Genomic DNA, 16,071 nt, shown 5'->3' with positions numbered 1-16,071 from the left:
AGGGACAGACATACCCTAGCTGGTTCATGCTCTCTTTCTGCTGGGATTACTGAGCTGTAAGTAGGGGACTGGGAGAGGTAGCAAGAAATACACAAGAAAGCAGAGCTGAGAGATAGAGACATAACCCTGGTAATAGCTCTTGAGCTCCTGGATCCAGCCATGCCTGAATCCACCTTTCTCCTGGACCATTTAGATACATGAGTATAGACGTCATTATGCTGTTCACCAAATATTTCCAGCTTTTGGCCTTCCGGGCACATAGCAGGATTGTACCTCCTGATCCTCTGTAGCCAGATGGGGCCACATGACTGGCGGGGACTAGCCAGTTGTGAGCAGAAGTGGTAAGTCTCACTTTTGGGCAGAGCATTTTTCAGATGACTGCCACGCCCCCTAGAGTGTTTCCCTCTCTGTCACAGAGACAGATGATGATGGTGACTGTTCCATCTGCCTGAATGAGGAGATACAGACTGAAATTTCAGTTCACCTGTGACAGACATGTATTGTGAGCAAGAAATCAATCCTTTGTTGTTTTAAGCTGCTGCCATGGGGCTGTTTGTTACCACAGCATAACCCTGCCTATCCTGACTGAATCAATGGGCTGATACATTTCCTTTTTTTGCTTAAGCTGGTTTGAGGTGGGTTTCTCCCCCTTGCAGCAGAAAGTGTTCTAGCATTTTTCTGATGTTACCCCCACAGTAAGGACTCTCCTTCCATCCTAAGGAAGAACGCTGTATTAGTCCTTGTGTCACTGTAAGAAATACCAGGCAGGGCTGGGATCACGCCTGTTATCCTAGCACTTTGGGAGGCCAAGGTGGGCAGATCACTTAAGGCCAGGAGTTCAAGACCAGCCTGGCCAACTTGGCAAAACCCCATCTCTACTAAAAATACAAAAGTTAGATGGGCATGGTGGCGCATGCCTGTAATCCCAGCTACTTAGGGGGGGCTAAGACACGAGGATCACTTGAACCTAGGAGGCAGAGGTTGCAGTAAGCTGTGATGGTGCCACTGTGCGCCAGCCTGAGTGACAGAGTGAGATCCTGTCTCAAAAAATAAAAATTAAAAAAAAGAGAAATACCAGGGACTAGGTGATTTACATAGAAGCTTAATCGGCTCACAGTTCTGTAGGCTGTGTAGGAAGCTTCCAACCACAGTGGAAGGCGAAGGGGGAGCCGGCACATCACGTGGCAAGAGCAGGAAGAAGAGAGCAAAGTGGGAGATACCGACTCTTTTAAACAACCACATCAGCCAGGCCTTGTGGCTCACACCTGCAATCCCAGCACTTTGGGAGGCCGAGGTGGGCAGATCACCTGAGGTCTGGAGTTTGAGACCAGTCTGACCAATACGGTGAAACCCTGCCTCTACTAAAAAAAAAAATACAAAAATTAGCCGGGTATGGTGACGTGTGCCTACAGTCCCAGCTACTTGGGAGGCTGAGACAGGAGAAGTGCTTGAACCTAGGAGGCAGAGGTTGCAGTGAGCCAAGATTGTGCCACTGCACACCAGCCTGGACCACAGAACCAGACTGTCAAAAAATAAACAAACCAACGCCCAGATCTCCTGTGAACTGACACAGTGAGAACTCACTCATCACCAAGGGGATGGTGCTAAGTTGTTCATGAGGGATATGCCCCCATGATCCAATCACCCAACCCCCCACCAAGCCTTACCTCTAACATTGAGAATCACGTTCAAAATGAGATTTGGAGAAGACAAACATCCAAGCCGTGTCGCTGACCCCATTCAAAGGGACAAGAAGATCAGTCTCTAGCATTTCTCATGAGTGACCCGGGCAAGTCATTTGCTGTCGCCGAGCCTCAGTTTTCTTTTATAAAGCAGGGGTTAGAAATCAGTCTCTCAGCTTGCTCAGAGAACGAAAAGAGAGGGTGGGACAAGCCCTTATTAGATGTGACTTGTCTTTGTGTTTTTTCGTTTTTAGACAGTCTCATTCTGTTACCCAGGCCGGAGTGCCGTGGTGCGATCTCGGCTCACTGAAACCTCTGCCTCCCAGGTACAAGCAATTCTCCTGCCTCTACCTCCCGAGTAGCTAGGATTACAGGCATGTGCCACCAACCCCTGCTAATTTTCCGTTTTTAGTAGATACAGGGTTTCACCATGTTGGTCAGGCTGGTCTCGAACTCGTGACCTGAAGTGATTCAATAGTGTCAGCCTCCCAAAGTGCTGGGATTACAGGCATGAGCTACCATGCCCAGTGAGTGGTGGGTTGTCTTTCTATCATCTTGAGCTAGGCTCCGGGTTAGAAGAGAAGATGGCTGTGGCCCCAGCCTTTCCCAGTCTCCTTCCCAGAGAGTTCATAAATGCTTCCCTCCAGATGCCTTGATGCTTGCATTGCTCTCTGCGGTAATTCAAAGAACACATAAACCCAGCTCCCCTACCATCTACAGTTCCTGTGAGATCTCAGCCTGGGATGCTGTCTGGGCATCCCAGATGCTCTAACAAGGGAAGGAGATGGAGGGAAGTCAAGGCCCAGAAAGAGGCAGTGATTTTCCTGGAGTCCATCATGGCCTGCCCCATTCCTGAGCACCTTTTGGCCCCCCAGCTGGAGGTGAAAGCCCCTTCCTCCCTCCTGTCTGGGGATGTGGTTTGCCTGGGCCCGGCTGCTGGCCCCATGGTATGGCACAGCCCTGCACAGCCCACCCAGCCCCAGGTACACCGACAGAACCCAGGAAGGGGGCTTCCGGTGGAAGATGGAGCAGCGAGCACATGCACCGCCCCTCCCAGGAGCCCATTCCACTCACAGTAAAGGAGCAGGCACTTCCTTCATATTCTCAACAGGGAAGAACAAGAAGGCTCATCTGCAGTCAGGAAACACCCACACATTCGTGCAAGACGAAACGATGGAGTCCAGTCTTTGCTCAGACATCACCTTCTCCATGGGGCCTACGTGGGTTGGTCCCTTTCTTCAAAGTGCAGCACCCCACTGCCTGGTTTCGGTTTTCTCCATCACACTTATTACACCCTCTAATATGTCTGTGTTATTTACGCATCATATTTACTGTCTATCCCCACTAGAGCAGGTATTGAGTCTCCGCTGGGTCTCAGAGCCTAGAATAGTGCCTGGTATGGAACAGGTACCAAAAAATATAGAATGAATGAATGAATGAATGAATGAAACAATCAATCAATAGTAGAGCAGGGACTGGCAAAGCAGTATGTGGAGAGGGGGAACCATCTGCCCCAGAACTAGAAAGGGCACAGAATGAGGTGTAGAGGTGAAACAGGCCTCCCAGGAAGTCTGTAATCAGAGCCAGAGCCCTTCCTCCGTTGCTGAAACCATGGGACGACCATAGGTCTCCCCGGTCTTTAAGGGTGACAAACGTGAAGGTTTTTCTTTCGAAAATTGATGGCCCCAGGCCAGGTGCAGTTTGGCTCACGCCTGTAATCCCAGGACTTTAGGAGGCTGAGGCAGGTGGATCACCTGAGGGCAGGAGTTTGAGACCTGCCTGGCCAACATGGCAAAACCCCATCTCTACGAAATGTACAAAAATTAGCTGGGCATGGTGGTGTGCGCCTGTAATCCCAGCTACTCAGGAGGCTGAGGCACGAGAATCGTTGAGCACAGGAGCTGGAGGTTTCAGTGTGCCGAGATGGCGCCACTGCACTCCAGCCTGGGTGACAGAGGGAGACTGTCACCTCAAAAAAAAAAAACAAAAAAAAACAAAAAAAAAACAACTGACGAGCCCAGATAAGAAACCCTTCATCCTACTCTTTAGTCTCCCAGCACAATGTTGGCTCCCCCACCACCCCAAAACAAATCCCATCCCTGGAAGGCAGTGTGAATGCCAGCAGATCTGCTTTCCAGCCTCCAGCCCTGTGGACATGACTTTACCTCCTGTGCCTCAGTTTCCTCGTCTATGAAATGGATATGCTGACAGATGTCTTAGGGCTGTTTCGGGGCCAGGAGTTAGTGTGTGTAACATGCCCAGAACAGTGTCTGGCATCTGGCAGGCTGAGGAAATCTTATTGCTAGGACATCATCGATTTTATGGAGAAGTCATGCCTGGCGCCAGTCAGCTCTTACTGGCCTCACCCTGGAGACAGAAATGGACCAGGAGCACAGACACGGGAAACCAAGAAGCAGCAATGGAAAACAGAGACAGTTGGGAGGCTGCTGCCACCTGCTGGGGAACACTGCAATCTGCAGGTGTCCGCTGAAGATGGAGCCCTCACGCTCTGCTGTCAGGGAGGAAATGACACACAGGTGCATGGACCCTGGGTGACCGTCACAGCAGCCCTCCGTGGTAGGGAATAGGGGCGATGAGGATGGGGTGAGCTGGCAGGGGTTTAATTCAACAAGGCTGATTTCTACCCTTTGTGGATGGACCTGTGTTGGGCACTGGGAGGTGCGGAAGGAGATTCCATGCACGCACACAGACACACACGTGTACACACACATATCCACACAGCCAAATACATATGTACGCAGCATGCATGTGCAGATACGCATTCGCGACTTCAAAACGTTCATGGACAGTGGAATTCAAGGATAAAAATAAGAAACGGGAAATTTCTCAGTGTAAGTTCCATCACAGTCAAGACACTTTGGTGAGCGAGACCAGCCACTCAGCTCCTCCCTAAAGAACTGAGGGTCCCGGGAATTTTACTGTGGCGATGGCATCTTTTTTACATTATTAACGGAAGAAAGGTGCCCTTCAAAGGTGTTTTTTTAAGATCAGGAAACAAAAAGAAGTCAGAGGAGCCCTATCACAGCCGTCAGGTGGATGCCTAGTGATTTCCTGTGGAAACGTTTGCAGAACGGCCCTTGTTTGATGAGCAGGGAGCCGAGGCATTGCTGTCGCGGAGAAGGGCTCTCCGGTAAAGCTTTCCCGGGTGGTTTTCCGCTAAGGCCTTGGCTACTTCCTCAAAGCACTCCCATAACAAGCGTGCCGATGCGGACGTGGAGGGAGTCCCTGAGTGGGTGAGCTGAGGGCGTGTTTTATGTCACATGGCATCACAGGCCTGGGCTTCCCAGGGCGTGCACAGACAGATACAGATGGAAATGGGAAGAGAGAAACTGGGAGGGGCCCTGAAGGAGAGCGGTCCAGAGGCTTCAGCAGGATTTGAAATGTTGGATTTGGCAGAGAATGCATTCATATATTTGCTTATCTAAGAAAAAGAAAATAGAATTAAGAGTGAGGAACGCAAGACTGTAGGGCACAGGGAAGGACATAAAGCCAAGGTGTTCAGGCCTCGTGCAGGTGCCCAACTGGGCTGTGCATTCCCTGCTCTCTCTGCAGGAGACCTGGAGCAACCATCTAGCACTGTTCTGGCAGCTCCAAAAGGGCCAGAGACACATTTTTGCCTCTTTGTAGGTTTTAACTGGTAGATAGTGCTTAACATTTCTGCCAAATTTGCATTCCTTCACAGCCTGGGCATACACGTTTTAGTTTTCCACGGTTGCTGTCACTCCCCAGTGTTTCACCCAAGGCCCCTTTCCTCTCATTTGTTACCTGTCTGGCCCCTGAAGGCATCTCAACTCACAACTACTGATTGATGCTGTGGCTTCTGGGGACTTCTGTGCAGAGCTTGGAGGGGCAGAGAGCAGCCTTGGAAGGATGGATGGATGTATGAATGGATAGATGGGTGCGTGGATGCATAGATGGATGGATGGATGAGTAGGTGGATGAATGGATGAATGCGGGGGTGGGTGGGTAGTTGGGAAGATGGATGGATAGGTGAATGGATGGATAGATGAGTGGGTGGATGGACGGATGTGTGGATGGGTAGATGTGCAGATGGATGGATGGGTGGATGGATGGACAGATGAATGGATGGATGGGTAAGTGGACAGATGGATGAATGGGCAGATGCATGGATGGATGGACAGATGAATGAATGGATAGGTGGATGGATAGAAGGATGGATAGGCAGATGGGTGGATGGACAAATTGACAGAAGAATGGATGGGTGGACGGAAGATGGATGAATGGATGGATGGACGGATGGATGGATAGACAGATGAATGGATGGATGCATAGATGGGTGGGCAGATGAGAGGCTTCACGATGGGTAGGAGGGAGGGGAAGAGGGAACAAGATCACCCTTGGGCAACGGCTGTAGGAATGTGGGCTGGTGTTCACAGAAGCCCCATCTCACCGTCTGAGATCTGTCCCCACCAACCCTACGTCCTGTTTCCCAACACAGGCCCACACTCTCCCTCATCTGGGAGGCACAGGCAGAGAAGGAAAGCTGGTTGAGCCAGACCATGCACTTGCACCCAGTGCTTTTCAGCTCTTCACCCTGTTCTCACAAGAGAAAACTAAGGCTCTGAAATGTGGATACAGTGGTCAGTATTTTAAGAATCATTTGCTGGATTCCCAAACCTTTCTTCCACCACATGACACATTCCCAAATAATTAGCATTTGCTCAGTATTTTATGAAGCAGACCACATCCACTATTCTACATGATTGCCTCAAAAAATCCTAGAGAACACTACTGTTTCTTCAACTTTAAAGTTTAAATGAAACTTTAAAGAGAAAAAAAAAGGAAGCTAAGGCCTGAGCAGTCTTGGCAGTGCGGGGGCTCACCCTCAGGACTCCGACCCCCAAGACCCTGTCTTCCTGCCTCCTCGCCCACAAGTGCGGCCCAGAGTGGCCCTTCCTGGGTTGGAAGGTGGGTCAGGTCAGGGATCCTAAGGGCACATGTTCCCCAGGGAGGACACAGCCATCTGTGTCTCACACCCACTTGTGAGAGGAGCTGCAGGTGGGTGTGAGACACAGATGGCTGGGGCGGGGCATATCCCACCTACAGGGAGCGGCCTCTGCTCAGCACTTCTGTCACAGGTGGAAAGCTAAGCCCATTGTTATTGGAACTTTCCATTTTAAAAGAAGACAGACATCTGAATTTTTTTTTTTTTAATGTGAAAACTCTACGTTTAAAAAATGTTGACAACTAACTTAAAAAAACGTAATCATGCGCATTCAAGAGAATTTCAAGGGGTCAGGTCCATCCTGCAGGCCCTGCCGAAAGTACTGGCTGTGTGAGCCGACGTGACGGCGGGCCTGGCGCTGGGTCGGGAGCAGCTCTGGGGGGGGGGGCAGGCCTGGGGCCAGCTGAGAAGGCGGTGAGAGGGCTGCCCATGCCCGTCTCCATCCCGGAGGCCATCTCTCACCTGCTGGCTGAGGCTGGGCGGGGCTGCCGAGCTTAGCATCAGGGCCTTCCTTCTTCCTTTGGTTTCAACGGGAACAGCCACTCCAGGTTGTTCTGCAGCGAAAGCAGGGAGTCCCCTAGGGGAATCAGTGGTTCTTCAGGAAACACACAAAACAGAATGGATTTTTACTTCCCTTTAATCAAAAAATAAATAAATCCACTCCACAGGGACTTTTTTTTTTTTTTTTAATGAGGAAAAAAGGTGAAAGAACAAAATAAAACAAACAAAACCAAAACCTACAGGGACTCATTTCTGGCCCACAGGGAATCAGCAGCCAGGCGGAGGGACACGAGAGCCAGCCCAGCCGGGCCTGCCAGGTGACTCACAGGCCAGAAAGGAAGCCCCAGGCTCTGCTCTGGGGGTCTCAGTCCCACCCAGGGGTTGGGATGTCCTGCCTGGGGAGGCACCACAGTCCCCATGGGCAGCTGGGCACACTGCCCCTCTTCTGCAAGGCGTACCCCACAAGGCCCTTGCTCTCAGTAGCACTCGGGCTCTCAAGGAGCCAGGAGACCCTGCCTTGATGGCTGGAGCCTGGAATGTGAGGTGTGCACAGGCAGGGCCAACTCCAGAGACCCCGAGACAAGATTACCAATTCCCGGTGTGATGAGGCCAGTCCCCAAGGGCCAGGCCCAGAAGAGCCTGGGGCACTGGCAGGTGGAGAAGCCCCTCTTTCCAGAGTTCCAGGAGAGTGGGAAACGTGTCAGGCTGTGGCTCTGGCCAGAGCACCCGTCCCCTGCTGCAGGAGGCTCGGCAGACCCAAGGCCGGGGCACGGTGGCGTCTGCCCAGCACCAGGCAGGGTGGCATGGCAGGCAGTGGCTGGGAGGAGAGGACCCCCACAGGGGTCCTAGAGGTGGATCCACTTGTTCCAGTTGACCTCATGGGGAAACACATGGCCCAGCCGGAGAGTATAGTCCAAGGTGGGCTGGTAGAAGGCCATGGGGTTCTCGCCCAGGCTAGAGGGCGCCTCCACTTCTTCCACCACAGGTGTAGGGAAGAGTGAGATGGTCCTCGGCTTTCACGGCCAGCACTTCCGGATGCAGCCGAGGGACTCCAGGCCCTGCAGGACACCAGGCACACAGGTTATAAGGGCGCGACGCCACCTGCTTATTGATTATTCTTCAAGCGTTTATGGAATGAACTCTTTGTACTAGGAAGCCACTCCCAGAGCAGGGGGCACCTGAACCGACCATGAGGCAAGTGGGGATGTACCAGGAGGGTTCAGGCAAAGGCCCTGGCGGGAGAGGCAGTGGCCTGAGCGTGTGGCCACCATGCTGAATGTCATGCAGGCCTGCAGTGGGGCTGCATCCCAGCTTCCTGTGAGCCAAGACTGGCTTCCAGGTGAGGTTTTGTTTGGCCCGTGGGGAATCTGACATTGAACTTCAAGCTCCTAGATGCCCAAGGAGCTGGAGGCCTCAGCCACGCTGGGCCCTGGGAGCACAGAGCAGCTGTCAGCCGAGCAGGAAGCAGCCACACCAGGGCGCAGCTCCTTGACCTGGGGGCCCTGTGAGCTCGTGAGTTAGTGACCCCTCGCATAGAGAAAGCATCAGAGACAAGCACCCCAGGCGCCCCATCTTCCAGCCTGGCCTGCAGCATGGAGCAGCTAAAGGACACTGAGGGACAGCCCAGGACAGGCTGGGGGAGGAGGTGCAGGTAAGCAGTATGGTGGTCCTGCATGCCGCCTGGAGCCTGCACATCACGGCCGGACCCTCGAGTCCACCCAGCCGCCTCCAGCCCCTGCTGAGCCTGGGAAGACCTCTCACCTGGAGCAGCTCCAGCACGGCGACGGGCTGTAGAGCCCCCTGGTAGTCGTGCAGCAGGCAGCTCCCGGGGATGCCAGGCCTGGTCATGATGTGGTAGAGCACGGCCTCCCTCATGCCCTTGCACACAGGCAGGTTCAGATGGCCGTCCACAACATGCCATGGCCAGCCGATGAAGGAATCGCTCTCACAGTCCCTGCAGGGCGAGGGCTTGGCGTCAGGGCTTGGCAGGGGCAAGAGGGCATCTGGTTCAGACAGAACACTGAGCCTTGGGGCTATCCTAGGTCCTGCCCAGGTCACAGGGCTAAGATTGGCCACCTCCTACTCTCTGTTCTCCAAACTCCCTGCTTCTTTCCTGTCTGGATGGGGGGGTACCCATAACCACCAACTGGATGGAACCACGATGTGGGGTTCTGCACAGATGCAGCTATAACCGAGGCCCCAGGTCCCATCACACTGGCAGGAGGGGGCCAAGGGTAGGGACTCCTGGATTTGCCAGCTCTGCTGGCAGCCCGGGCAGCAGCCACCCTCAGCCTCTGGCGAAGCTCACAGGAGCGTAACCCTGAAGCTTTGCTCCGTGCCGTGTGCAGGGTTCTGGGCACCCTTTCCTTGGAACAGACATTTCTGCTACTAAATCAGTGACTGAACAGTCACCCGGGGCCCAGGAGCGGGGTGGACCCAGAAAACCTGGACACTTGGCTGTCATCACCATGGCTGGGTCCTGGCGGGGGCACAACTAAGCTCCTGAAAGCCAGAATACAGGGCACTTGGGCCCTGCCAATCCAGGGTCAGCACACACACTCATGGGAGGCACCCCTACCAGAGGGGCTTTTGCGGCACCCTTGCCTCCTCTAATTCTGGGGCACAGCTATCCCTGGGGGCAGCTAGGCGTTCAGGGCTTATCCCTCTGTGGACCTTCGGCTCATCTGCAGGAGTGGGTGAGCGGCCTGTGAGCCGTAAGGAGCTCGGCGGGGAGGCGCAGCTGACGGTGCCAGGCGTGGTTCTCTGCCAGCGCCCTGGGCATCCTGGAAGCACATTGCTCGTTCCAAGCTGACCTGGGTGCTGCCAGCGCCCAGCACACCTGCTGCTCACCCACTGCACCCCCCTAAGTGGCCCTGCTGAGAAGCACGGTGCTGGGCAGGCTGTCAGAGCCGGGACCTGGGGAGAGACCCTCAAAGACCCTCAAGCAAATCCTTACACTCAGGCCCGGTCAAGAGCCCCCACCCCAGGCCCCGGAGCCAGAACCCCACATTCACCTTTCCTGCACTGTCTGGGAGATGCTGCTGGCTCCAAAACTCTCTGTGAACCCTGAGGGAAGAGGAGGAGGATGTGAGAGGCTTAGAAAGGCAGGGAAGCCATCTCTGCCTCCCCACGTTCAGCATGGTACCCAGCACCCAGCATGAGCTGGGCACCTCGAGGTTCAAGAATGTAGTGTCAAAAAAAGGACAATGATCATCTCCTCACAGAGTGGCCACCCTGGAGGTCGCGCAGATGGGAGACTGCCTCAGACAGCGCCCCACGCCCAGACAAGCCCCACACCGGAGGAAGCCAGTGAACCCCTCATTTCCCACCCAGAAGCCCTGACCACAAGGGTGGTATAAAACCCGAGGCAAAAACACCCCAAAGGAAACAAAAACGCCCAGGGAAGCCACATGAGAAGTCCGCTGCTGATGACAGATGACTCAGGAGAGGAAAGGGCGTGCTGCCACCCAAGGAAGGCGAGACCCCCACACCGTCACTGCCCTGCAGCAGCGGCTGTGGCACACACGCCAGACCCACCGCCTGAGCTCCTGCTCCGGAACTCACAGCGCTGCCTGGGGCGTGGGAGGCCTCTGCCCTCCCCTGGAAATGCATTTACAGGCAGCATCCTCCCCGCAGTGCTCAGGCTCTGAGAAGCTGAAATCAAGTCCCTTTTGTGCCAGTGGCAGGTCCCCTATCTGGGAGGAAGGTGTGGGGCCCATCAGGGAAGTGACGGAAAGCACAGGTGGGGTGTCGGACAGTCCTCTGTTCCAGGCCCAAGGCTGGGGGCCAAGTCTGAGTCCTGGAGCGCTGGCCTCTTGGCAGGGTTCTCCCTGATCTCACTGGCCCTTATGGCGTACCTCTTGGTGCCCTGGGGGCTGTGAGAAGCGGGTGCCTGCTCCACAGGAGGGCCGTCCTGGCTGGAAGACCCCTCCAGGGGTCTGGCCTGAGGGTCTTCTCTCTGGGCATGGGTGTCCTTCTCTCTGTCTTTCAGCCTCACAGAGTGCAGGAGCCAGGGCCAGGCAGAGCCTATGGCCACCAGGCGCACAGTGCTGCTGCCAACCTCCAGCACCTGCTGCTGCTCCAGGAGGGCCTGCGGGGGCAGGAGACAGGTGCAGTCTGTGGAGAGCCAGGGATCCTCCTCGCTGGTGATGGGGGACGAGCAGAGTGGCTTCCCCTGTCCGGCGGGTTAAGTCTCTGAGCAGCAGGTCCACGAGGCGGGCCCAGCTCCCAGCCCCGGGGCTGCCCCTTCTAGCCCCGTGCTGTGGAGCAGCCTCTCTTCCTCTCTAGGCTCAGCCTGGCTGCTCCCGAACCATGTCAGCTGTGTGACCTTCAGAAAGCCACAGCTGCACCCTCAAAGCAAACGCGAAATGCCCCAGTTTTCAAACGTTAACGACTAATTCAATGCTTAAAAAGAATGCACCGTGCTATGCCCCACATCAAGCCCATCCTCAGCGTGCACCTGGCTTGGGAGCTGCAACTCCAGCTTCAGTGACATCCGGCTAAGCTACATCACAGCTCACCTGGACGCAGTCTGCGAACGTCCTGGTACGCCCACCACCTGGCTGCTCCAAAGCCGAGAACCGTCTGCGCCGCTCCTCCTTGTCGATCCCAAAACAACCCATGGCTACAATGGCTTCCAGGATCTCCAAGGCAGTCAGGTCTTCGGAACTATACCCAGAGAGCTCCAGCCGGAGGACAAACTCTTCCAAGCTGCAGGTGTTTTCCTGGGGGTTTATCAGCTTCGTGAACGTGTCAGGGAGGCAGGAGGTTCCCACTGTTAGCTCTTCCAGAGGAGCGGCTGGGAGGACACAGAGGGAGATCAGAGGCAACCCGACAGAGGCCTTCCTCCCCTGACCAACGCACAGGCCACACTTAGGAAAGGCACGCTCCAGCACATAGGGCTCACCTGCTGGGTGGACAGGTTGGGTCCCTGGGAGTCAGGTTCCTCATCCGTGACCCTAGGTCCCTGACGACAGCTGACTGGATTTCTCCTGGCCACTACGATTTTCCTGCTCAGAGGCCGAGGACTGGGGTTCGAGAACTGTAAAGCCCAGTGCTCTGGTGGGAGTCTCTGACCGGGGACTCCTACATTTCCCACGCTGGCTTCTGTTGCTTCCTGTGGAAGACGTCTCTGCTAAGGCCATAATCGGTAGGTTACCACTGCATTTTTGCCCAGTCCAAACTCCAGACAAAGTACAGAATTCTAATTGTGGTTACAAAACATATAATGAACACCATCAGCTTCACAAGCACCTCACTTTATTGTGCTTCATGGATATTGTGTTTTTGGGTTTGTTTTTACATACTGAAGGTTTGTGGCAGGTCTGCATTGAGAGCGCCTACCAGTGCCATGCTCCCAACACCAGGTGCTCCATCTGTGTCTGCCATGCTTTGGTAACTTTCATGATATCTCCACTTTTTCATGATTATCACATCTGCGACGGTGACCTGTGATCAGCGATCTTTGACGTTACCACTGTAATTGCTTTGGGGCACCATGAACCACACCCACATGACAGCAAACCTAACTGATAAATGTCATGTGTGTTCTGACAACTCCAGCCATTTCCTGCTTCCCTCCCTCTCCTGGGGCTCCCTATTCCTGAGACACAACAATATTGAAATCAGGCCAATTAATAACCTTACCATGGCCCCTCTGTGTTCATGTGAAAGGCAGAGTTGGACATCTCTCATTTTACATCAAAAGCTGGAAATGATGAGGGTTTGTGAGGAAAGCATGGTGACAGCCAAGACAGCTGAAAGCCAACGTGAGTCAAAGCTGTGAGGGCAAAGGAAAAGCTCTTGAAGGAAATTCAAAGTGCTATTCCAGAGAACACACAAACAATAATAAAGCAAAAACAGCCTTGCTGCTGACATGGAGAACGTTTCAGCGGTCTGGATAGATCAAATCAGCCACAACATTCCCTTATGCCAAAGCCTAATCCAGAGCAAGCCCCTAAGTCTCTTCAATTTTATGAAGGCTGAGAGGTGAGGAAGCTGCAGAAGACAAGGTGAAAGCTGGCAGAGGTTGGTTCATGAAGCTTAAGAAGCCGTCTCCATAACCAAAAGTATAAGGTGAAGCACCAAGTGTGGATGGAGAAGCTATAGCAAGTCGTCCAGAAGGTCCAGCCAGGATCAGTGTGAAGGTGTATACACTAAACCGATTTTCACTGTAGACAAAACAGCTTTATCTTGGAAGACACCATCTAGGACTTTCATGGGTACAAAGAAAAGTCAGCACCTGGTTTCAAGGCTTCAAATGACAGGCCACTCTCTTGTTAAGAAGTAATGCAGTTGGTGACTTTGAGTTGAAGCCAATGCTTATTTCCCATCCCCAGAGTCTTAGGGCCCTTAAGAATTATGCTAAATCTATTCTGCCTGTGCTCTATAAATAGGACAGTAAAGCTGGATGACAGCACGTCTGTTTACAACATGGCTTACTGAATATTTTAAGCCCACTCTAGAGACCTACTGCTCAGATAAAAAACATTTCTTGGCCAGGTGTGGTGGCTGATGCCTGTAATCCCAGCACTTTGGGAGGCTGAGGCGGGTGGATCATCTGAGGTCAGGAGTTTGAGATCAGCCTGGCCAACATGGTGAAACCCCATCTCAACTAAAAATACACAAGTTAGCCAGGTGTGGTGGCACACACCTGTAGTCCCAGCTACTTGGGAGGCTGAGACAGGAGAATCGCTTGAACCTGGGAGGAGGAGGGTGCAGTGAGCCAAGATTGCACCACTGCACTCTAGCCTGGAGAGCAAAGAGTAAAACTCCATCTCAAAAAAAAAAAAAAAATTCCTTCCAAAACAGTGTGCTGATTAATGATGCCCCCTGGTCACCCATGAGCTCTGATGGAGATGTTCAAGGAGATGAACACTGTTTTCATGCCTGCTAACACAACAGTCATTCTGTACCCCATGGATCAAGGAGTCATTTCACTTTCAAGTCTTATTTAAGAAATACATTTTGTGGCCAGGCACGGTGGCTCACACCTGTAATCCCAGCACTTTGGGAGGCTGAGGTGGGTGGATCACCTGTCAGGAGTTTGAGACCAGATGGGCCAACATGGTAAAACATCGTCTCTACTAAAAATACAAAAATTAGCCAGGTGTGGTGGCAGGCGCTTGTAATCCCAGCTACTCGGGAAGCTGAGACAGGAGAATCAGAAGAATCACTTGAACCTGAGAGGCGGAGGTTGCAGTGAACCGAGATCACACCATTGCACAGCAGTCTGGGCGACAAGAGTGAAACTTTGTCTCAAAAAAAAAAAGAGAGAGAGAAGGAAATACATTTCATAAGGTTATAGCTACTATATGATTTCTCTGATGGATCTGGACAAAGTAAATTGAAGATCTTCTGGAAAAGGGTCACCATTCTATTTTGAGGTGGTCAGAATACCCACATCAACAGGAGTTTGAAAGACGTTGCTTCTCACCCTCATGGATGACTCTGAGGGTTCAAATCTGTAGTGGAGAAAGTAGCCACAGATGCAGTGAAAATAACAAGAGAACTAGAACCAGAGGCAGAGCCCGAGGAAGGGATGGAATTGCTGCAATCTCAGAATCAAACTTGAACAGATGAGCTGCTTCCTAAAGATGAGCAAAGGTGGTTTCTTGTGTTTCTTGACATAGAAACTACTCCTGGTAAAGATGCTGAGAACACTGTTGAAATGGCAACAAAGGATTTAGAATATTGTATACACTAGGTAGGGCATGCGTTATGCCTGCTGTCTCAGAGCTTTGGGAGGCCATGGCGGGAGGATCCCTTGAGTCCTGAGACCAGCCTGGACCAGCCTGGCCTTTTGTAGAGGCCCCGTCTCTACAAAAAATTTACAACTTAGCTGGTTATGGTGGCACACACCAAACTACTACCTAGGAAACTGAGGCAGGAAGATGACCTGAGCCCAGGAGCTTGAGGTGGCAGTGAGCTATCATCATGCCACTGTGCTCCAGCCTGAGCAACAGAGCAAGAGCCTGTTTCTAAAAAATAGGCTTGGTGTGGTGGCTCACGCCTGTAATCCCAGCACTTTGGGAGGTGGAGGAGGGAAGATCACTTAAGGCCAGGAGTTTGAGGCCAGCCTGGGCAACCTAGCGAGTTCCCATCTCAATCGTTTTAAATAAATAAAAGATAAAGTTTCAAAGATCATCGATAGAACCAAGGGTCAAAACTGGAAGTTAAGGAGGTAAGAGATCATGAATGTGAGTGGAATACTCCTGTTTCCTGGCAAAGGGTCAAAAGGTAAGACCTAAAAGGTTCCTAAGGGTGCACGCTGTGGAGTTACAGAGCTAAGCACCAGGAGACTAGAGCCTGGGCAGTGACAGGGCCGTGCGTGGAGAGTGGGCAGGGCGGGGAGGTGGGAGTGCCCTGCTCTTCCTTGTGAGCCTGGCTGCCTGCCTGCCTGCGGGCGCCCGTGGCACAGCTGTGACTAAAAGACAGGCACTGTTGGTGAGCTCCCGCACAGAGGTGTGGGCGCAGCACAGGCACACCTGAGGTGTGTTTTTCTGTGTGTCCTGTGGCTGCATGCCTGGCCTGGGGAGCCTGATGGTTTAGATCCCAGCCTGGGCCTCTGGGTCCTCCCCCAGTGCCAGTGGGAGCACTCACCAGCGAGCCTGAGCCGGACGGGCACAGGGGTGCAACAGAGCCGGAATTTCATCTGGCAGGAGTTGACCACGATGCTGTCGTTGGGGTTGAGGTTGCGGGTGCTGACGATGCCGGGGGAGCCGTAGCGCCTCATCAGCAGGTAGTTGCTGTGGGAGGCCTGGGTGGGTTTCACCTCCATGCTCCGGCACTTGCCCCCGACGCCTTCGCCCAAGTCTTCATCTTCATTCTCGTCATCTTCCAGGCTGCCGTCCTTCCCCAAGCTGGAAGAAAATTGCCCTGGAAACCTGAGCACAAGCCAGT

The 16,071-nt window shown here is 53.2% G+C and overlaps 1 protein-coding gene across 1 annotated transcript in view; it reads right to left on the bottom strand.

The window, feature by feature from the left end:
- Positions 1 to 7,293: 7,293 nt before the first annotated feature.
- Positions 7,294 to 16,071, bottom strand: part of LOC108316365 (general transcription factor 3C polypeptide 1-like) — an 11,212-nt gene continuing 2,434 nt past the window's right edge. Inside the window, exons 3-8 of the mRNA XM_037744859.1 lie at positions 15,772 to 16,031; positions 11,691 to 11,968; positions 11,028 to 11,344; positions 10,185 to 10,236; positions 8,932 to 9,124; positions 7,294 to 8,228 (exon numbers count right to left, since the gene is read on the bottom strand). Coding sequence (XP_037600787.1) covers positions 9,116 to 9,124; positions 10,185 to 10,236; positions 11,028 to 11,344; positions 11,691 to 11,968; positions 15,772 to 16,031 — 916 coding nt within the window. The 3' untranslated portion in view covers positions 7,294 to 8,228; positions 8,932 to 9,115. The remainder of the gene's footprint in view (positions 8,229 to 8,931; positions 9,125 to 10,184; positions 10,237 to 11,027; positions 11,345 to 11,690; positions 11,969 to 15,771; positions 16,032 to 16,071) is intronic.

Source organism: Cebus imitator, unplaced genomic scaffold (assembly GCF_001604975.1).
Source record: "Cebus imitator isolate Cc_AM_T3 unplaced genomic scaffold, Cebus_imitator-1.0 Scaffold187, whole genome shotgun sequence".
NCBI lineage: Eukaryota > Metazoa > Chordata > Mammalia > Primates > Cebidae > Cebus > Cebus imitator.
The sequence above is the reverse complement of the archived record's forward strand: the minus strand, read 5'-3'. Positions and strand labels throughout refer to the sequence as shown.